The sequence below is a fragment of the Pan troglodytes genome, chromosome 13, assembly GCF_028858775.2.
Source record: "Pan troglodytes isolate AG18354 chromosome 13, NHGRI_mPanTro3-v2.0_pri, whole genome shotgun sequence".
NCBI lineage: Eukaryota > Metazoa > Chordata > Mammalia > Primates > Hominidae > Pan > Pan troglodytes.
Genome location: NC_072411.2, coordinates 21,915,443 through 21,937,087, shown reverse-complemented (window position 1 = coordinate 21,937,087; position 21,645 = coordinate 21,915,443). Strand labels below are relative to the sequence as shown.

The 21,645-nt window shown below is 51.5% G+C and overlaps 1 protein-coding gene across 4 annotated transcripts in view; it reads left to right on the top strand.

Annotated features, from left to right (window-relative positions):
• TFCP2L1 (transcription factor CP2 like 1) overlaps window positions 1-21,645 on the top strand; it is a 68,351-nt gene that overhangs the window by 31,719 nt on the left and 14,987 nt on the right. For 3 of the 4 annotated variants that reach the window (XM_016949622.3, XM_016949621.3, XM_016949620.3), the window contains exons 3-13: window positions 3,584-3,660; window positions 4,143-4,248; window positions 4,960-5,066; window positions 6,263-6,415; window positions 10,635-10,745; window positions 13,445-13,536; window positions 15,249-15,297; window positions 15,383-15,476; window positions 17,775-17,865; window positions 18,891-18,994; window positions 21,092-21,234. In XM_016949622.3, the coding sequence (XP_016805111.1) occupies window positions 3,584-3,660; window positions 4,143-4,248; window positions 4,960-5,066; window positions 6,263-6,415; window positions 10,635-10,745; window positions 13,445-13,536; window positions 15,249-15,297; window positions 15,383-15,476; window positions 17,775-17,865; window positions 18,891-18,994; window positions 21,092-21,234 (1,127 nt within the window). The remainder of the gene's footprint in view (window positions 1-3,583; window positions 3,661-4,142; window positions 4,249-4,959; window positions 5,067-6,262; window positions 6,416-10,634; window positions 10,746-13,444; window positions 13,537-15,248; window positions 15,298-15,382; window positions 15,477-17,774; window positions 17,866-18,890; window positions 18,995-21,091; window positions 21,235-21,645) is intronic. The other variant, XM_016949623.3, reaches the window with a different exon arrangement.

Genomic DNA, 21,645 nt, shown 5'->3' with positions numbered 1-21,645 from the left:
GACCTTCCTAATGGCTGAGACGGAGTCTGACCCAGTGGGCATGGCTGTGCTCGGCCAGTGTCATGGCCGGTGGGGAGCTGTGGTGACAACTCCAGGAACATGGCGCCATGTGGCTCTGCTGGCCTCCCTGTTCCTAGGATTCCCACCCACCGCATTTGGCATCAAATTGTTGCTCAGCAAACTTTTTATTGTTATTTTTGTAGAGATAGCAGCTCGCTGTGTTGCCCAGGTTGGAGTTGGAGACCAGCCTTCCTCAGCCTCCCAAAGCATGGGGATGATAGGTGTGAACAAACATTTGGAATGAATGATTTAATTTCATATTCTTTGTCCATTCCATTATTCTTTGGTGAGGGTGGGAGTGTATTTGTTTTCTGTGGCTGCTGTAACAAGTTGCTACAAACGTGTTAATTATAGATGCATTAACTTAAAACAACAAATGATTCTCTCACGGTTCTGGAGACTAGCAGTCGGAAATTCGGCAGGGTTATGCTCCTGGGGGATCTTGGGGAGACTTCACACCTTTGAGCTTTGGTGGCCCCAGGCTTCCTTGACCCGTGACCCTGTCACTGCAGTCTCTGCCTCTGTGGTCACATGGTGCCTCCTCTCTTTTCTGTCTCTTGTGTTTCTCATAAGCACACTTGGATTGAGGGCCAACCCAGATAATACAGGGTGACTTCCTTGTCAGAATCTTAATTGTGTCTGCTAAGACTACTCTTCCAAATATAAGGTCACATTTCCAGGTTCTGGGGATTAGGATGTGACATATCTTTTTGGGGACCACCATTCAACCCACTACAGGAGTGTCTTGGTACTAATCAATTGCTTTTTGAGCTATATAATAGCTCTTGTCTGGGCGTGGTGGCTCGTGCCTATAATCTCGGTATTTTGGGAGGCCAAGGTTGGGGGATCACTTGAGCCCAGGAGTTTGAGACCAGCCTTGGCAACATAGTGAGACTTGGTCTCTACAAAAATAAAAAATTAGGCAGGCATGCTGGCGTGTGCCTGTAGTCTTAGCTACTTGGGAGGCTGAGGTGGGAAGATAGCTTGAGCTGGAAGGTTGAGGCTGCAGTGAGTCTTGATTGTGCCACTGCACTCTAACCTGGGTGACAGAGCAAGACCCTGTCTCAAAAATAGAATAGAGTAGAATAGAGTAGAGTAGAGTAGAGTAGAGTAGAGTAGAATAGAATAGAATAGAATAGAATAGAATAGAATAGAATGCCCATAGCCACTGGGTTTGCTCTTCCTAGTCTTCAGTTTGTATTAAGTGTTTTTACATTCATACATAGAAGTAATTTTAAATTTTATATAGCCAGATGTCCTTTCCATTGGTTTTAGGTTCAGAAAGTTCTTCCTTATTGAGTATCTGATAGTCATTCATGTTAAAATAAAACCTTAAGAAATTGACTTTTAAAAACATTGACTAATGAGAATTGTGTGTATTTATCATGTGCAACATGATGTTTTGAAATACGTATCCATTGTACATTGGTTGAATCTAGCTAAGTAACATAGGCATTACCTCATTTATTATTTTTTTGTAGAGGGAGCACTTGAAATAGACTGTCAGCAATTTTCTAGAATACGATGAATTGTTACTAACAGTAGTCACCATGTTGTACAATAGATCTCTTGAAGTTATTCCTCCTGTCTAATGGAAATTTGTATCCGTTGATCAACATCTTCCCTGTTCCTCCACAAGAAATTGACTTTTTAATCCAATGATAACTTGTTTTGATATTTGCTGTGAGGATCTGCACTCTGAAGTAAATAGCTAGTCTCCAAATGTGATTATATTTCATAGATTATACACATACAAGCCTGCAGAAAAAGAGAGAGGGAACATGCAAAACCCAGAGAAATCGAAGTAAGGTCTGTAGTTTTGATAATGTACCATGGTTCCATCAGATGCCACCATGGGGGATGCTGGCACAAGGTACACAGGACTTTAATGTACTTTTTTTTTTTTTTTTTGAGACCAAGTCTCACTCTCGCCTAGGCTGGAGTGCAGTGGCACGATCTTGGCCCACTGCAACCTCTGCCTCCCGGGTTCAAGTGATTCTCCTGTCTCAGTCTCCTGAGTAGCTGGGATGACAATCACATACCACCATAGCTAATTTTTGTATTTTTAGTAGAGACGGGGTTTCACTATACTGGTCAGGCTGGTCTCGAACTCCTGACCACAAGTGATCCCACCTGCCTTAGCTGGGTGCTGGGATTACAGGTGTGAGCCACTGTGCCTGGCCATATTTTTGTAACTTCTTAAGAGTCTATAATTATTAAAAATAAAAAAATTAAAAAGCTAATTAGATATACCAATACTGGCCAGGCATGGTGGCTTACGCCTGTAATCCCAGCACTTTGGGAGGCCAAGGTGGATGAATCACGAGGTCAGGAGTTTGAGACCAGCCTGGCCAACATGGTGAAACCCTGCCTCTACTAAAAATACAAAAATTAGCTGGGCGTGGTGGCAGGCGCCTGTAATCTCAGCTACTCAGGAGGCTGAGGCAGGAGAATCACTTGAACCCACAAGGCGGAGGTTGCAGTGAGCCGAGATCGTGCCACTGCACTCCAGCCTGGACAACAGAGTGAGACTCCATCTCAAAAAAAAAAAAAAGATATGCCAATACCAATTTTTAAATGATTTATTGTATTATTTGTAAAACACCCTTTATTAAATTGCGATATATGCTACAGTCTTGTAAAATTGTAGTTCAGTATTTAATTTTGGGAAAATTGGCATCATTTGAGTTATATATATATATATTTTTTGAGATATATTTTGGGAAAATTGGCATCATTTGAGATATCATTTGAGATATCATCATTTGAGATTCTATATATACACATATACATATATGTATGTGTGTGTGTATATGTATATAAAACAGTCTTCTGGGAACATGGTGTATCCTATTTATTCATGGTGTATTTTATATTTCAATAAAATGTGTGTCATTTCCTTCAGGTTTCATAGATGCTTTTAAATGTTCTGTTGTTATGGATGGATGTTTTTTCCATTTATATTCTTTGACCAGCCTGTGCTGGTTATATGTCCCTGAATATAATTTCTATACCCTTTCAAATACATGGAATTCTTTTAACTGGGGAACATGCTTTGCATTCTGCCATTAGAGACAATGTTTAACAGGCTTCTTCGTTCCTTCAAACCTGCTCTCAGGAAGGGTGTGGTTGGTTATTTACCCTGTAATGTGAACTTAAGTAGCTGTGTTCTCCATCCCGTTGTATTGGGGGGTTTGTAAAGATGTATGAGTTTGTGTTCAGTGATTTTAATGCTAACTGTATTTTCCTGGATTCTGTTTATTTGAACATTGTAGAGGTGCTGTCTCTAGTAGGGTCACACGGTGTGTTGTCTGGGGTATCCTAGGCCTGACCTGGCGGGGTGGACAGACTGATGTCAGTCCAGAGAGTGAGCTGAGCTGGTCATGGGTTTTCTTCTCTGCTTTGCTCCCCAGGGCCTTGAGGCCTGGATGGGCACTGAGGGTGTTGAGAAGGCTGCTAGCTGGATGAACCCCAAATTTAGAAACACTCAGAAATGGAAAATGTCCTATTAACCCCCATCCAGGTCAGTCTTATGAAATCCGACTACTGGAGAATCGGAAGCTGGGAGACTTTCAAGATCTGAACACAAAATATGTCAAGGTAAGCCTCACAGGCTGTTCTCATTGCCTCGGGGAGAGGGGCTTGATTAGGGTCTGGGCACCTGGGCTTGCTGGGGTTGGGCACGGGTAGCTGGAAGGTTAGGGAGAGGCCGGGTTCAGCTCAGCCCTCAACGGTGAGACGCAGCCCCTGTTTGGCTTCTCTGGAGCCTGTTGCCCAGGTGGGGATTAGATGGGCTGGCAGCGTTGAACTTTTCTGAGCTGCAGTTTGGTCATCTGCACAAAAGGGTTAATAACGTAAAGCACTTAGTAATACTGGGACAAATGGTAGTCATCACTATTGTTGCTGTTGCTAGTGTTACTGGGATCTGAGGAGGGGACAGTGGGCAAAGCTTGAGAACTGGGAAAGGAAACTCCAGGGGGAGGGGCCTCAAAGGTGAGAGGGTTTACTGTGGCTCAGGGAAAAGAGGTGGGTTCCTCTTGGCCCCCGCGGTCACTTGTTTCCCTGCTGGCCTCCCTCCCCAGAGCATCATCCGTGTGGTCTTCCATGACCGCCGGCTGCAGTATACGGAGCACCAGCAGCTGGAGGGCTGGCGGTGGAGTCGGCCAGGGGACCGGATCCTGGACATCGGTGAGTCTCCTGGCCAGGAGAGGCCAGGCAAGGCTCGAGGCACCCAGGCCACATTGGGTTCTTCCTGGATGCCACCTGGACCTATGCCGAGAAGGCGTTTTAGCTTGCACCTGCTCTGTGTAAAACCCCGCGGGAGCTTGCAGAGCTGACCATACACTGGGTCCTGCCCTCGAGGAGTCCCCTTTTTCAGTGGAAAAGAAAGGTCTGTGGAATTGAGAGACCTGCTCACAGGGAGTTCAGGGAAGGCTTTGCGGAAGGATGGTGCCTTAAAGGATTTTGATAAGTGTTGAAGACAACCGTGAGCATCACAGAGATAGATCGGCAATGGAAATGGAATTCTGGGGCCTCAGGGACTGGCCCACAGTCCTTTACCCATAATCCTTGTGGCCAGGTGGGTTTTGGAATTCAGAAGCTAGAATGACAATACAATGTGTGTACCCAGAGCATCAGGGAACATCTCCAACAGGCAGCCAAGCACGGTCATATTTCTGTAGCAAAATAAAATGACGGTTCATACAAAACGGGGTGAAGACAACACAGCGCTTGTGGTTCAGGTCAGGCTTTCCGTCCAGTAAGTTATGCAAAACTTTTTCAGAGCTTTCGGCATTGCAAATTGGGGTGAAGGAATTGGGACCTGTAACAGGGGTCTTTCCCTAAATATTTGGGAGAGGCTGACAATTGCACTTTCTGTATGTGTGTGTGTGTATGCAGATATTCCACTGTCTGTTGGTATCTTGGACCCCAGGGCCAGCCCGACCCAGCTGAATGCAGTCGAGTTTTTGTGGGACCCTGCGAAGAGAGCTTCTGCATTCATTCAGGTGGGCCACAGGGAGCTTGCCCTCCAGGGGAAGACCTAGTCTTTGGGGTGGCCTGCGTGCAGTTTCTAAAAACTAACCCATCTGGAAGGGTCTGGATGAGCTTCTGCTCCCTGTCACTGGGAAGGAAACTGCAGGAGAGAGAGAATGAGTGTTGCGAAGAGTCACAGAGCTTGTTGGTCCATATTTAGGGAAAGGAGTGGGGAGGGTTTTAGAATTCTATCTGGGTTTTGCCCGTAGAATATATAAGCTTTTTATAAATGAGTATTTCCCAACAGAAATCATTTGAAAGTAAACATTTTTTCTATTATAGTTTCTATCGTTGAGTGAATTATTTTGTTATCAAGCACTGGTATGGATCCAGCCTTGTGTTATATGCCATGTGAGATCAAGGTGGTGAAGGATGTGACTGTGGCATTGTGGTTGTGGTTCTGGCTTGATCCTGGCTCTCTCGCTTGCTGTGTGTCCTTGAGCAAGTCTCCTCCCCTTTCTGAGCCTCTTAGTTTTCTAACCTCCCATCTTACAAATCAGATAATGAATACAGAGCCATTAGCACTGTCTGGTCCCTAGGAATCACTCAATAAAAGCGATCTTTTCTTTCTCTCTCTCTTTTTTTTTTACAATTACAATATTCTTAATATGTTTAAAAATTATTACATTGTTATTATTACAGTTATCTATGGATTCTTATAATATTGGAGTATTATAACAATACATTGATATCGAGTGCCATTTATGTAGTAGGAACCTACCAGAAGTACAGAAATGGTTCCAGCCTTCTGGTTGTCCTTTCAGCCTGGCCTGAGTAGCCTGGACACCAGGACATTAGAGAGGGGTTAGGACTGTGCTGTGGTCCCTGCCCTCAGTCTAGGATTTGCCAAGGGGGAGGAATCTGGGTGAGGAGTTAGGTTGAGGTTATTGGGGTCAGTGGCCTGGGGAGTGGTGGGGACTTAGCTGGTCAGGCAGGGCCTCCACAGTAAAGAGACAAAGGTGGGGGTGTGTATGTCTTTTGCAGGCAGGGGAACAGGGAGGCCACCGGCCTGATGGAGTGGACAGAGTGTCAGGGAGAGCAGGGAGGTCGAGGCAGGCCTGCACTGACCAAGCAGGGAAGGACACCTCCAATAGAGGGGGCGCTTGGGGAATCCAGGGCCACCCTGCTTGGTGCCTCCTTGCCACCTGCCCAACGTTTCTCTTCCCAGGTACACTGCATCAGCACAGAATTCACCCCCAGGAAGCACGGGGGCGAGAAGGGAGTGCCCTTTCGAGTCCAGATTGACACGTTTAAGCAGAACGAGAATGGGGAGTACACGGAGCACCTGCACTCAGCCAGCTGCCAGATCAAGGTGTTCAAGGTAGGATGGCTTCACAGGCTCCGCCCTGCCCTGCTGCTGGCCTGGCCTGTGGTCACATTTGCCCACAGAGACCCTGGAGTTTCCTCTTACAGGCCCAGCGAGGAACGCAGCATCCCTTTAGCACATGGCTTCTACCTGACTCCTAATGCGCACGAGCTGCAAGTCCAGGTACCACAGGCTGCTGCTGCCCTGCTGGGGGCATCTTTTCACCTGCGGCACCCGCTCAGCTTCTGGCAGAAGCTCTATAAGAATGATTGGATTTGCACATTTTAGCTTTTTTTTCTCCCAAGCACATTACAGTTGCCCACAGGTGCTCACGTCTGGATTCTCCTTAAAAATCAAAGCAAGAGTCTCTCCCTGCTGGAGGCCTGGCCTCGGATCTTCCTGTTTAGGGCTTGAAGCCATTTTTCTCTTTGCAATGGCTTCCTGCTAGAGAAACCTTTTCAGGGGGACCACCTCCCTTTTCTTCCCTTGCTTCATTCCCTACAGTCGCCTGTCACTATTTTCCATCTCTTCAATCTGGACTGATTATTTCCTGAAGATAGTAGCCAACGATAGAGCTCAGTGTCCTGTGTGGCCTCAGGGAGATGTGGAGGGTTGCATGAGCTTGCATCATTCTCAGGGCGTGAGGGCAATCCATGTCCAAGCAGGCCCCAGCCCCACAGTCCCCAGCCCCTGTAGGCCCTGTCTGCCGGGGCCACTCTAGCAGGTGTCTGCAGAGAAGGAGTGGACCCACCTCCTGGGCAGGAATTGCCTTGAGTAACCAGCCCTGGTGCTCATTCCATCTTCCTCTTGTTTCACATTCAAGTGAATTTGGAGCCTGCTGAGAAAGTTCCATCTTCTGGGGCTGGAGACCCAAGAGGGAGTTGCTTTAGACAGGGCCCTTTAGAAAGCGGGTGTGTGCTGATCTTCCCCCAGACCGAAGGCACGGGCCTGTGGAAGACCCATGCTTGGAACGGATGTGGGAATAAATGCCCACAGGTAGAACCATAAACCTGGTGGCAACCCTGGGAGACAGGGATGCTGCCATTTCTCACAGAGCCTGGCCCACAGTGAGCACTGGGCAGTGATCTGGGGACGCACCATCACAGCTGCAGTAGAGGAAGCCGAGGATGAGCTGATGGAGTCTGCACTCAGGAGACCACACAGCTGGGCTGCCTGAGAGTTGTGGGCACAGGGTTCTGAGGCCCTGGCCCAGCTCTGTGGTTTGGGACGCCTTGGTTAGTCAGTGATATAGGCCCCAAGTGGGAGGGAGAAGTGGCGGGAGGGTTGTGTGTTTGTCTTTCCTGGCAGAGCAGTGGCCTCCAAGGGGAGCTGTGCTCCTCCACTCTGCTTGCTTCCTATTGCTGCTGTCACAAATGGCCACAAATTTTATGACTTAAAACTCTGTGCATTTATTATCTTCTAGTGCTGGCAGTCAGAAGTCTGAAATGGTCCTCACTGGGCTAAAGGTGTCAGTGGGCCTGTGTTCCTTTCCCGAGGCTCTGGGCGGGGCTCTTGCCTATTCCAGCTTCTAAAGCCATTTCTAGGTTCATGGTTCTTCCTTTGTCTTCAAAGCCAGCAAGAGCAGGCTGAGTCCTTCTCACATGGCGGCCCCAACCTCCTCGTCTACCTCCCTCTTCCTTTTGTAAGGATGCTGTGATTACACGGGGCCAAGCAGTTAATCCCAGATAGTCTTCCTATTGCATCAGTTGCGTAGCAAACTTAATTCCATCTGAAACCTCCATTCCCCGTTTGCCATGTTAGGTGACATATTCACAGGTTCTGGGGATTAGCAAACAGCCATCTTCGGGAACCATTATTCTGCCGACCACGTCCACCAAGCAGTGAGCGTGGCGGCCCTGTGGTATTTCTGCCTGCTCTGGGATCTGCCGGTCCTGGACACCTGCATGGCTGTGTGCTGTGGTCTTCTCCTAGCCTGTGGTTCACTGTGGCTCTGGCCACCACCTCCCCTCATGTACAGACCGCGTCTCTGCTCTGCCAGCCTTGGCCCCCGTCAGGCAGCGGTTCACTCCCTCACCAGGGATGTCATGTTAGTTCTGCTGCTCACAAGGTGTGTGCCCTGGGGGAGACGCTGTGCTGGGCAGTAGGAGAGAATTGAGGTAGGCATCTCCACCCCCATGGGGTGCCCTGCGTACCCCTTCTACACCTTGGGTCAGAAGCTTAGGAGTGGGGGCTCTGTCTACCAGGCTCCTCAACCCATGCCAGGCGTTGCTTGGGGAGTTGGGCTGGAAGCTGCGTGGTCTCAGTGCCCTGAGGAAGGCCTTGGCATCTCCTGCAGGGAGTAGGGGTGGCAGGACCCCTAGTCACCCAAAACTGGCTCCTCAGAATGCCTGAGGTGTGTCCTTCCACCTGCTTGCCCCCACTCACAGAAGAGATGCAGCTGATGTGCACAAGCCAGGCTGAGCCAAGCCAAGCTGCCTGTCACCCCTCCCTTTGCCGGTCACCCCAGTTACTGGGAAGCCTGGCTTGTTGGAGCCGCTCCCTGGGACTGTGTTGGGGGTGACTGAAAGGAAAGGCAGGGCTCCTGTCTGAGCAACCTGCTCCCTCCAGGCCTCATCAAGGCCCAGTGCGTGCCCTGCATGCAGGCTCGGCCACGGTCTGGCTGTAACCCCACTTTGCTTGTACCCTCTGTGCAGGGAGGAGGAGTCTCCTGCAAGACAGGAGCTGGAGGTGGAGCACGGAGGCCAGGTCGTGGGGGTATGGCTGCCACACACCACACTCTCACCCGGGACGCTGGATCTGTTGCGCACATCCCTGTGTGACCTCTGCCACCCTGCTTCATCCAGGGCAGGCATCACTCCAAGGCAGCGGGGCCCCAACCTTTTTGGCACCAGGGACTGATTCTGTGGAAGACCGTTTTTCCACGGAAGAGAGGGGGATGGTTTCGGGATGATTCAGGTGCATTACATTTGTTGTGCACTTTATTTCTGTTATTATTATATCGTAATATATAATGAAATAATTATACAACTCATCATAATGCAGAGTCAATGGGAGCCCTGAGCTTGTTTTCTGATCCCTTGCATGTGCAGTTCACAAAAGGTTTTGCCCTCTTATGAGGATCTAATGCCGCCGCTGGTCTGACACGGGAGGCAGAGCTCAGGCGGTAACGTGAGCAGTGGGGAGCAGCTGTAAATACTGTGAAGTATTTACTTCACAGTAAGATGAAGATGAAGCTTCGCTCACTCACCTGCTGCTCACCTTCTGTTGTGGGGCCCAGTTCCTAACAGGCCATGGGACCGGTACCGGTCTGTGGCCCAGAGGTTGAGGACCACTGCTGTAAGAGATGCTCCCTAAAAACCCTTGATCTGGGGGCCGAAAGCCGTAGCCTGAGAAAGGTGCCCCCTGGAATGAAAATCCCTCAAGGTGCCGTTGAGCTTGAACTACTGTTTTCATTACCTGCCCACCACATGTAGCCTGCTGTGTGGGTAGTAAAACTGCTCGATTCTAGCGCTGCTCGGAGTCTTTACATCTGACTTCGCCAAGCAGGCATGAGCTCATAAGATGCACATGCTCAGGAGACTACATAGCAAGGTCGAGAAGGCCCCCCATGGTGGTACCTGCAGGGCCAGCCTGCGATGCAGCACACTTGGCCACTCTCACTTGGATCCTCTCCCATCCTGATGAACCCCTTGAGCCTCAGTTTCCCACTCTGTAAATGAAGGGAATAATAATAGCTGTGAAGCCTGTACACCCTTTGAAAGTTGCCCCGGTTTGCAAAGCACCCATGATTGTCAGGCTCTCTCTCTGGATGGAGACGTTCCCCTGCAGACAGAGTGTAAGCTGGGGCTTAGCGGGAGTCCTGAGAGTTGGGGGTAAGGAGGCCTTCAGCTTATGGCCAGGATTTCTCAGGTTGCAAGCACAGACTAAATCCAGACCAGCAGCCTGTACTTCTTCCACTTTCCTCTGCTCTCCCTGGGTAACCCAAGGAATGCACTGGGATTCCTTGTGGGTCCCCAAGCTTCCTTTTCATAAGCGAGTGGCCATGGGAAACAATCTTTTCCCCTTGAGCAGCAGAGTGCATGACCCGTGGCAGGTTCCGAGTTCCTCAGGTGGGGAAGCATTCAGGCGGAATGGGAGGGGAGATAGGTGCTGTCCTGCCCCTGAGTTCCTCCCTGCGCCCTGGGGCCCTGGGTGAGGTGGGAAGCAGGAGAGGGCTTGGGGGCTGCTGCCTGTGTCGGTTTTGGGCTGATTGGACTCTGTACTCTGCTCGCAGCCGAAGGGAGCCGATCGGAAACAGAAGACTGACCGGGAGAAGATGGAGAAAAGAACTGCCCAAGAGAAGGAGAAATACCAGCCGTCCTATGAAACCACCATCCTCACAGAGGTGAGCCGGCTGGGTGCGGGGACAGAGCCTCCAAGGGCCTTCCACCAGGAGCAGGGCTGCTGGTTTAGATTCTTGGAAAATTGCCCATCTCGGGTGACTACTTCTGAGAGTGCTTATTCTGTTGTGGTGGGTTCCAGTGTCTGGAGCTCGTGTTCATCTGATAAGACCCAGTGGCCCGGGAGGTATTTCAGAAATAACTTCCAGCTCTGCTCCCTTTGAATGCATTTGTGCTTTCCCAAATTAGGTTACTTTTTTTTTTTTTTTTGAGTAGGCAATGTATTCACATGGTTTTAAATTCAAAAGGTACAAGAGAGTGTACAACAGAAAATATCCCTCCCAGTGCCATCCTAGCCTCATGGTTTCTCCCCTCCAGGGCAGAAACCTTCTGTATCTGGCCCGACTTTGTCTGCAGGTGAAGCCAGTGTAGACAAGTTTGCCCCATGCCTGCATTTATACACCAACAGTGTACATAAACACAACTTGCTTTTTTCCATTATTAGCTTATCTTGATGCCTGATGCCTACAGCTTTCTAGTTCCTTACCCAGCTGCATGGCATCGTGTGTGATGGCCTGTTGGTGGATGCGGGGTTGTTTCTGGGCTCTTGGAGTTTCAGACAGTGGTGCAGTGAATAACTGTGCATGTGAAGGTCTGCACATGGGAAGCAGTCGGCAGGTTTCCATTCTCAGTGGGATCTCTGGGGTTGGAGGGTGACAGCACTTGTTATTTTGCTGTCTGGTTGCATTTTCTGTTAACCCTGACAGCAATGCCAGCCTGCTCCAACCCTCCATATGTCCATGGGAACTCCTGAGGAGCTCGCTCTTCCTCTTCCCTTTTTTTTTTGTTTGTTTTTTGAGACTGAGTCTCGCTCTGTTGCCTAGGCTGGAGTGCAGTGGTGCAGTCTTGGCTCACTGCAACCTTCATCTCCTGGGTTCAAGGGATTCTCCTGCCTCGGCCTCCCCCAGTATCTGGGATTACAGGCATGTGCCACCATGCCCAGCACATTTTTTTGTATTTTTAGTAGAGACGGGGTTTCACCATGTTGGCCAGGCTGGTCTTGAACTCCTGACCTCAAGTGATCTGCCCACCTCGGCCTCCCAAAGTGCTGGGATTACAGGCGTGAGCCACTGTACCTAACCTCCTCTTCCCTTTACGAGTTGCAGCTAGTGCCTCCTTTTTTACTGGGAATTTTTGTGCAACTCTTTCCCACTGTGTTCTGCAGTCAGGCTAACTAATTGGTGGTGGTGTTTGTTCATTGAATAATTGGACTTCCTCAGAAGGCCCTCCATGTGGTAAGGCCCCTGCCGGCCATGGTGGGATTAAGGCTGTTAGGGGTGAGGCTTGGAGCGTCTAAGAGAATGGTGGCCCAGTCTTGGCTGACGAGCAGCTGTATGTATGTATGTGTGTGGACATGCAGAAGGGTATTTGCAAGAAGACAGTGTAAAAGCTAATTTTGTGGTCAGATAGATGTGCACTGGCATTTTATCTGACTGAAGGTCAGTCACCTGCCTCCCCCACGGCCCGCAAAGGAGTGGCAGGATGCAAGCACTGCATTTATGGATTAGAGGCCAGACCAGTTTCTTCCCGTACCTGGTTCATGCCTGTGCTGGTGCCACTGCCCAGAGTGTTCCCCACCTCCTGATACCATTCTCTCCCTAACAGCCTCAACCTCTCTGCTCCTCTGCTGACTGCCCCTGGGAAGAGAGGTCCTGGTGAGCCACATGCCAGGTCTGTCCAAGCCCTTGCCACAGTGCAGCGTAGTTGAAAGCCCACCCTGGGAGGCACCGGCTGCCACTTCTATCAGCTGTTCAGCTTTCCTCCTTGGGCTGTAGCATTTAGCACCAACAAATTTGAGCCCACACTCACAACACTTAAATATTTACCAACACTATAGTTTGGTGGGTGATAGTAAATCTTCAGGAATGCTTCAAATTGGCCCTCTCTGAAGAGGCATCATTGCAGGGAAGGGAAGAGATGAACTTTTTCAGCTGGATGGACTTTCTCCAGCAGGCAAAACCTGTAAATCCTTGCTTCCTTTGGGAGACTCCACATGCATTTGTTTTTGGCTTCCATAGTAGAATGTTTTTGAGGGCAAGGATCACATCTTTCATGTTTGTGGATCTCCCGTAGCCCCCAGCAGAATGCCTGAAATGGAATGAACACCACCGAATTTCACTGAGAGGAGCTGCTTTTGGTGATTGTGCAAGAGCCTCCGCCCCTGTCAGCAGGTTCTTTTTTCAAATAGCACAGGTTTTAATACTGACTCTTACTGCTTATTTTTTTGTTTGGAAGTTGCCTGTGGTCCAGTACTCCCTATAACAGACATTTACACGAATTTGTCTCTCCCAGGAAAAGCTGTTTCTGAGCACCTGGCTGGTTTCGTTTTTTCTCTCTCGTGGACCCAAGAATCACATGACTGTGATGTTTCCCCTCTGGTTTTACTGCTAGGAAGCCCAGAGAGACCCCCTGCGTACTTCACTTGCTCCAGGGGTGACTTACTGAACATTTCTGCTGGTTTCCTTCATGTGGCCCTCGTAACCTGCCTTGCCGTGGCTCATTGTGGGCACTGGGTAAATGCAGGCTGCGTTTCACAGGTCGGGGTCTCAGGCATTGGTGTCAGTGCATGCCTGCTTGGGAGGACCTGGGGAGCACGGCTCAGCACCTCTCCAGATCCCAGCTCGCCCTGTGCTCTCTCCTGCAGTGCTCTCCATGGCCCGACGTGGCCTACCAGGTGAACAGCGCCCCGTCCCCAAGCTACAATGGTTCTCCAAACAGCTTTGGCCTCGGCGAAGGGTACGTCCCACTTTTCTTTCTTCGGGTTCCCTGGAATGAAGGCAGGTGTACTTTCCTGTCTTAGTCTTCCTTTCTGGGTCTCCTCTCCTTTCTGTTTGGGTTTCAGGGTAGCTAACTCGTGTTGCAGTCACAACTGTCTTCAGCATTTACACAACTTTTAGTGCTCAGAAACACCCCTGTAAACGTTGTCGGGTGGGACAGCGGCCCAGAACTTACCTGGTGAAACCAGGACTGGCTTGAGGGTGCATGCGGTCAGCCACCCAAGACAGCCTCTGGTGCCCTCTGGGGCAGAATGGCCCTCCTGACAGTGGTGCCTTAGGGAGCAGCTGTCTGGGGGGCCTTTCCTGGTTCTTTGTCCAGCATGGTCACTGAGTGTGGGGGTGAGAGGGTCTGGCTAGGGTCCTCTCTGCCTTGGGTTTCAGGCCTTACAACACAGAAACTGGCTTCATTGCTGTCCCACACAGCTCTGCAGACACACAGGCCACATGGACCCTGAGGATGCTGTGACAGGACAGTCAGTCTCCTGAGTGTTGTGGGCTGCACGGCACGGGGCCATGGGTCACCGTGATGGCTCTGCATGTCCTGTGCTGGCAGCAGGGGTGGAGGCAGGAGAGTGCCGGGTGGGAGGCTGCCTGTTTTCTGCCTGCAGGTTCGTCAGAGCCCATGCTTGGCAGACAGAACTTTTCTAATAAGAAAGCGAGATTGTCTGTGAACTTGGTTTTACCAAGGAGTCCCCAGGGAAGTGGGGGTAGACACAGAAATGGTGTTATGTTTAGATTCAGGCAGACCTAGTCTTCAATCTGTACCTTTTTGGGGGTAACTCCCTTAACCTCCCTGAGACTCAGTTTCTCTACTACAAAAGGGGGTTAAGAATTCTACACAGGGTCGGGAGTAACAAGTGTACGATGCTTGCACCCTGTAGACACTTGGTGAGAAGTGGCGGCTGTCTTCACTGATGACCGGTCTGGGGATCAGCCCTGCGAGGGTCTCTTTTTCCCATTATGGAGAAATATACATAACACAAAATTTACCATTTTTAAGTGTGCAGTCTGGTGGCATTAAGTACATTCACACTGTTGTGCAGCCTTCACCGCCGTCCACCTGGAGAGCGCTCAGGTCTGTGCCTCATCCCCAACCTGGCCCCCGAGGAAGCTTGTGCACCCCCTCTCGGGAGAAAACAGAACAGTGCTTTTCCTCGTGGATGGATGTCAAGCCGCGGGTGCTTGTTCACTGCAAAATAACTCCCCGTGGGATTCTTATGCCCTCTCCTCTCACCACCTGGCAAAGGGTTTGGTGGAGGACCCTTGAGTTTGGCGGTAGCCTTCCAGGTGCCAAGGCTCTGGATGCCCTTGGTCAGCGTGCCTTTCCCTGGGGCTGGGGCTTTGAATCTCCAAGTTCAAGACCAGCAGGGGTCAGCCAACAGGGGCCTGGGATGTGTTACCAGTGACTCAGGGTAGAGGAGTGTCACTGACTGGGGCAGTGTAGCCTGTCAGAACTTCCTGTCTACAACGAAGGCTCAGTTAGGGATTTTGAGGGATTGGACGTTGGCTCCTGCTGTGTTTCTGTGACTCAGGAAATTCTTGAGGACTCATTTCACTTAGAACAAATCCTGCATCAGATGGGAAGTAAAAGTGCCAGGCTGGGTGCCGGGACCTTGGCCATTGCCCTGGGAGCCCCCTCTGTCCTCATCACTGGTTCCTTTTCCTTTGCAGCAACGCCTCTCCGACCCACCCGGTGGAGGCCCTGCCCGTGGGCAGTGACGTAAGTGTCTGAGCAGGGCTTTCTGGCTGGCGGTCCCTCATGGGCCCTGAGCCACCATCTCCAGGCCTCTCCCCTCTGCCCACAGCACCTGCTCCCATCAGCTTCGATCCAGGATGCCCAGCAGTGGCTTCACCGCAACAGGTTCTCGCAGTTCTGCCGGCTCTTTGCCAGCTTCTCAGGTGAGCATCTCCGAACTGTGTTTAAAGCCCATGAGTATCTTGGAGACACTTCAAGGCTGGCCACCTTTCAGGCCTTGCTGTCAACACAGGCAGTGCTGTCGTTTCAGCTGGGAGACCCGAGATAGTGTGGGTTCGCTCGCTCACGTGCCCCAACCCTGGGCCAAGTGCTGGACATAGGTGATGCTGCCCCCAGAAGGTCCCAAGTGAGTGCGACTTGAGGGGGAACATCTGGGTGACTTGGTCAAGATCTCCTCACCTGCGGGGGGTTGGTGGGCTCTGGTCTGCCCAGGAAGAGTCCCCTTAGCCCTGCAGGGTGATGCAGGGCCCCTTATGCTTTTCCTACCCAAATACTGCTCCTCACATTGGCTCCAGAGCCACGACCTGGGAGCTGGAGGTGAGGCCACAGGTGAGACAGAAAGGGGGCTCTTCCTTCTTTAAAAAGTGTCAGAGCCCTTCCTGATGGGCCCTCAGACAGAAGTCCCAAGCTAGGTATTGTGGAGTGCAAAGGTGAACTGAGCAGTGAGCCTTGTCACCAAGTAGAGTTCATCCACAGTGACAGAGTAAAGGCTTGGCCACAACTAGAGGAGCGGATTCCACAGACACCTGTGGCAGTGGAAGAGAAACGACGCCTGCACATCCTCAGCTTGTCATTGCTGAGAGCCTGTTGGGGGAGGGTCCCTGTCCTTGGGAGCTTGTAGCTGTAAGTCAGTACAGATGCAGAAACTACTCATTTCGGTGCAGTGTGACTTGTGTGATTGGAGTGGGGGTTCAGAGAGGACCCTGCACTGGACTGGGTGGAGGATGGGGAGGAGTGCCGGCTGTGTCTTAAGTAGGCCAGTCAGCCACCATGTGGGCACCTGCCTTATGTGGTCACAGAGCAGGGGACCCAGGTGGAGTGGAGTGGAGTGGCCCGGGGAGGAGAGGTCAGAGAGGCACCAAGGGACACGGACAGGATGGGGGCCCTGGAAGAACAGTGGAAGGACTTCGGCTTTTACTCCCAGTGGAAAAGAAGCCATTGTGTCTATAGAATTGTACCTAAAACCGTATCTTATTGTGGTGAGAGGAGAGGAGTGGGAATTGTGGCCTTGGGCAGGCTTTCACCTGAGGCTTATATACTAGTACCTTGGAGAGTGTGTGGGACCAGGCTCTCGGGGACCCCTTGGGCTTTGAGGAAGGGGCAGCTCTCACGCTGTGCTCACTTCTGTCCCCATGAGACAGTCACCTTCCTATGTTCCTTTAACTGTGGGCCCGTCCTCACATGCTGCTGGTGGGACCATACATGGATGCAACACTCTGGGAAACTGCTGGCAGTATCTGCTAGAGCCAAACACACCCTGTGACCCCGCAGCCCTCCCCGGGGCTAGACCCGGCAGACACGCACCTGTGTAATGAACAAAGACATGTATGAGAACGTTCAGAGAGCCTATTCATAACAGCCCAGACCTGAAGCCCCCCCAGCGCCCATCCACATAAAGTGGGTATGTGAATTGTGGTGTAGTCACACAATGATGATAGGTAATAACGGGCATGAACACTCTATGACTACATTCCACACAAATGCACCGTGAAACATGACTTGCAGGGAGGAAAGCCAGACCAGGAAGAGTGCCTACCGTTCAATTCCATGTACAGAAACTTCAGAGAACATGCAAAACTGTCTGCACTGTAGCAAGTCAGGATAGTGGCTCCCCTGGGTGGGAGTAGGGGTGGTGGCTGGTACGAGGGGCCTACAGGAGGCTGGTAATGTTTCACTGCTGGCTCTGAGTGCTGGGTCCTGGGGTGTATTCAGATTGTCAGCATCCAGCGAGCTGTATACTTCCATATACAGACAGATGCACACATGGCCAGTGCCCTGTGCTGATGACATCTATGCATACAGATTATATGTCAAAAAAAAAAGAGAAGAGGCCAGATGCAGTGACTCATGTCTGTAATCCCAGTACTTTGAGAGGCTGAGGTAGGTGGATTGCTTGAGCCCAGGAGTTCAAGACCAGCCAGGCTAGGCAATATATTGAGACCTTGTCTCTTAAAAAAAAAAAAAGAAAGAAAGCAAGCAGGGCAGGCAATGAGGCAGTGGGGACCTATTGGCTTCTGTTGTACTCACTGTTGTGAGCACTGGCACTTCCTGGGCTGCAATCTTTTGATGTTGTTGAGCATTTTGCCATTTTCTCTGTGAGATAGTGCAGCTGGCTCTTCCCCACCCCCTACCCCCAGTGCTATGGGGTCTGCAGCTGGTTGGGGACCGAGCCCTTTCTCTGGGTTCCATGTAACAGGCATCCCCGTTTTTTTCCTGCCTAGGTGCTGACTTGCTGAAGATGTCCCGAGATGATTTGGTCCAGATCTGTGGTCCCGCAGATGGGATCCGGCTCTTCAACGCCATCAAAGGCCGGTAGGTGTTGGTTTCTCTGTGAAGCCAGCCAGAGGCTCATGTCCCGTGGCATGTGGTGGGAAACCCCTACCTCAGCCTTTTGGATGGTGGGTGGTCTGGCTGGGGGGACAGGACTCCTGCAGTGTGGGGTCAAGTGTAGGAGGAAATGTGGCAAGAGGGGCACGGGCCACAGCAGGGGAGTGAGACACTGCAGTGGGAGATGTGGCCGGCTGCCGCAGACCCCGCCTGGAGGCCCCTCCCTCTTCTTGGTTGGACGAGAGCCTTGGCCTCTGGATCTCGGCCTCTGAGCCACTTGCCCATGTTCTCAGATGCTTGTGCGGTCCTGGGCTCGGAGCTGCTCCCCCGCTGAGGGGAGCTGTAGACTGGGGCTGGTCAGATGGTATCATGCAGCAGTTTCAGGGGAGACTCCAGAGCAGCGCCGTCCTGCTCACCTTCCTGCCATGGCAGAGACGTTCTGCAGCCGTGCTGGCCACATGTGGCTGTGGAGCACTTGGACCGAGGCTGATGTGATGGACGAAATTTTTATTTAACTTTAGTGAATTTAAGTTTTAATAGCCACACATGGACAGCATGGTTTTAGAGTGAGAGCCTGGGTTTGAGTCCCAGATCTGCCTCTTAGGTGCTGTGCAGTGAAGGGAAAGCCCTTTGCCCTCCGAGCCTCAGTTTCCTCAACTGTGGAATGAGAGCGATGGTCCTAGCTCCCTTGCAAGTTTTGTGAGGATGAAATGAGTTAGGCATGTTCTGAGAACAATACCTGATACACAGCAAGCCACAGACAGTGTTTGCTCTAATTGTTGCCTGAAAACGTCTTGTATGTTGAGCTTCGTGGTCTGGGGCAGAGTGCCCCTTGGCAGGCTGCGGGACCTGGGAGGGTCATCCACCACCCCATGACAGGCACTCCACGTCACCACCGCTGTCTTTCTTCCTCCCTGAGTTCTGCCCACTATTGTTTCCATCCTGGAATATTCTGAAACAACTGCGCCTGGTCCACCACACCTATTATTTATTTTCTCTTCTCCTGCCAGGAATGTGAGGCCAAAGATGACCATTTATGTCTGTCAGGAGCTGGAGCAGAATCGAGTGCCCCTGCAGCAGAAGCGGGACGGCAGTGGAGACAGCAACCTGTGTGGTGAGTTGTGGGGAGCAGAGCTGGGACCCACACATTGGGTCCCGCAGCCTGGCTTTCAAGCCCGCAGTCTGGCCTCTGTTCGTTTCCAGTGAATGTGCAGGACAGTCCTGGGCTCCCACATGCCCACACGTGGAAAGGGCAGCCTAGTGCACGCTCCTTGCATGGTGCATGGTCTGACCTCGTGGCGGCCCTGCAGTGTGGGTGCTGCCTTAGTGCACACCCCGAGGCTTGGGAAGGTGTTGGGATTGTCCCAGATCTTGCTTCCAGTCAGTGGCAGTCAGGATTGGAGGCAGGAATGCCCACCCTGGAGCTTTTTGTTTCCTCAAACTGCTCCTGATGCAGCTCCTGATGAGAGGAGACTCTCGAGGACCTCAGAGGCGTGGCTGTCAGCTTTCCTGCTCCCACCGAGCACTCCCAGTGGCCATGGTGAAAGGCGTCAGCCTGGGATCCTGCTAATTCTTTTTGCTGGCAGCTTGGTTTGTTTTAGGAGCAAAATTGTGGCTGGGTGTGGTGGTTCATACCTATAATTCCAGCACCTGGGGAGGTGGGAGGATTGCTTGTGCCCAGGAGTTCAAGGCCAGCCTGGGCAATATACCAAGACCCAATCTCTAAATATTGAAAAAGTAGGCTGGACGCCGTGGCTCATGCCTGTAATCCCAGCACTTTGGGAGGCCAAGGCGGGCAGATCACTTGAGGTCGGGAGTAACCCCATCTCTACTAAAGAAAACATACAAAAATTAGCCATGCATGGTCACACCTGTAATCCCAGCTGAGGCAGGAGAATCATTTGAACCCGGGAGGCGGAGGGAAGTGGAGGTTGCAGTGAGCCGAGATCATGCCACTGCACTCCAGCCTGGGTGACAAAGTGAGACTCTGTCTCAGGAAAAAAAAAGAAAAGTGCACACCCCCACACCTGGCTAATTCTTGTATGTTTTTGTAGAGATGGAGTCTCATTCTGTTGCCCAGGCTGGTCTGAAACTCCTGGACTCCAGAAATCCGCCTGCCTTGGCCACGCAGAGTGCTGGGATTATAGGCATGAGCTGCCACACCCACCTATGTGTGCTTTTAAAATATTGGGCCTCTGATGAGGTTTGTTGAACCAAGGGTTTCTCAGGTGAGGGAAAGGCTTAAGAATCTTGAATTTAATCCAATTGCATTTGCTTTTGAGGAACTTGAGGTCCCTTGAAGTTGAGTAACCCACCCTGGGTTGCCGGTGGCATTTGCTCCTGCCTGGCTGGTGCAGGCCGTGTCTGTGTCAGTGTCACTGTTTTCTTCCCACTTGCTGACACCATGGTGCCCTCCTGGTGCTCTCTTCTCTCCTTAGGGTTACTTTGTTGAGGCTGAGTATGGTTTGTGTTGCGGGCAGGGGAAAGACCAGGCCTTCTCCTTTCTGTTGTCAAGTAATAGTTCCTTTTAACTTTCACTCATTGCCCTCCAACTATCCAAGAACCCTTTAAACAGCAAAAAGAGCTGAAAAGGGACAGAATTTGTTCCTTCCTTCTGACGTGGGTTCACATCTGGCTGCATGTCAGAATTGCCTGATACTCCCTTCAGCCCAGCTGGGTGTCACTGGGCTGGGGATGGGTCTAGGGATCTCTGCATTTCACATAAGCACCCCAAGAGAGACCAAGAGGAATCAAGAGTGGCAGCCTGGCTGGGTGCAGTGGCTCATCCCTGTAATCCCAGCACTTTGGGAGGCTGAGGCGAGCGGATCACCTGAGGTCAGGAGTTCGAGACCAGCCTGGCCAACATGGTGAAACCCCATTTCTACTAAAAATACAAAAATTAGCCAGGTGTGGTGGTGCACACCTGTAATCCCAGCTACTGGGGAGGCTGAGGCAGGAGAATCACTTGAATCCAGGAGATGGAGGTTGCAGTGAGCCGAGATCACGCCGCTGCACTCCAGCTTAGGCGACAGAGCGAGACTCCATCACAAAACAAAACAAAACAAAACAAAAAGAGTGGCAGTGTGGTCCTGCCCCGCCGCCCTGGGTGTGGCATTTTGACAAAGGACTTACTGCTTTCTCAGGGCGGGTGGGAGGCTCACACTGACGGAATGGCCACTTGGAAAGCAGCACTTGCTCCTCCTTCCCCCAGTGTACCACGCCATCTTCCTGGAAGAGCTGACCACCTTGGAGCTGATCGAGAAGATCGCCAACCTGTACAGCATCTCCCCCCAGCACATCCACCGAGTCTACCGGCAGGGCCCCACGGGCATCCATGTGGTGGTGAGCAACGAGGTGAGGGCTGCTGCCCGGCCTGCCCCGACAACGGGCTCTGGGCCACGGGAGGAGTGTCAGAACCCCTGCCCCAGAAACACACTTGGGTTTGGGAGTGACAGACAGGTTCATCTGCACACCACCTGCAGCTGTGGCTGTCCGGGGCTGCGATGGAGAGTGCTGAGGCCCCGTCTGGGTCCGAATGGCTGCCATGCCAAGTAGGCACTCCTTACCCCTCCTGGGCTGGGTGCCCAGTGGGAGCCAGGAGGACAGACTCCACTCTGGCCCAAGGTGCTTATAGTCAGGGCTGTGGAGGTCAGGAGAGGGGCGTTCCCCCAGGGTGGGCGACAGGCCCCAGGGAGAGGTGAAGTGGACTCCAGGGCAGGTGTTGGTGAGGCTGTGGCTTGTGGGAGAGGAGAGCAGAGGCCTCTG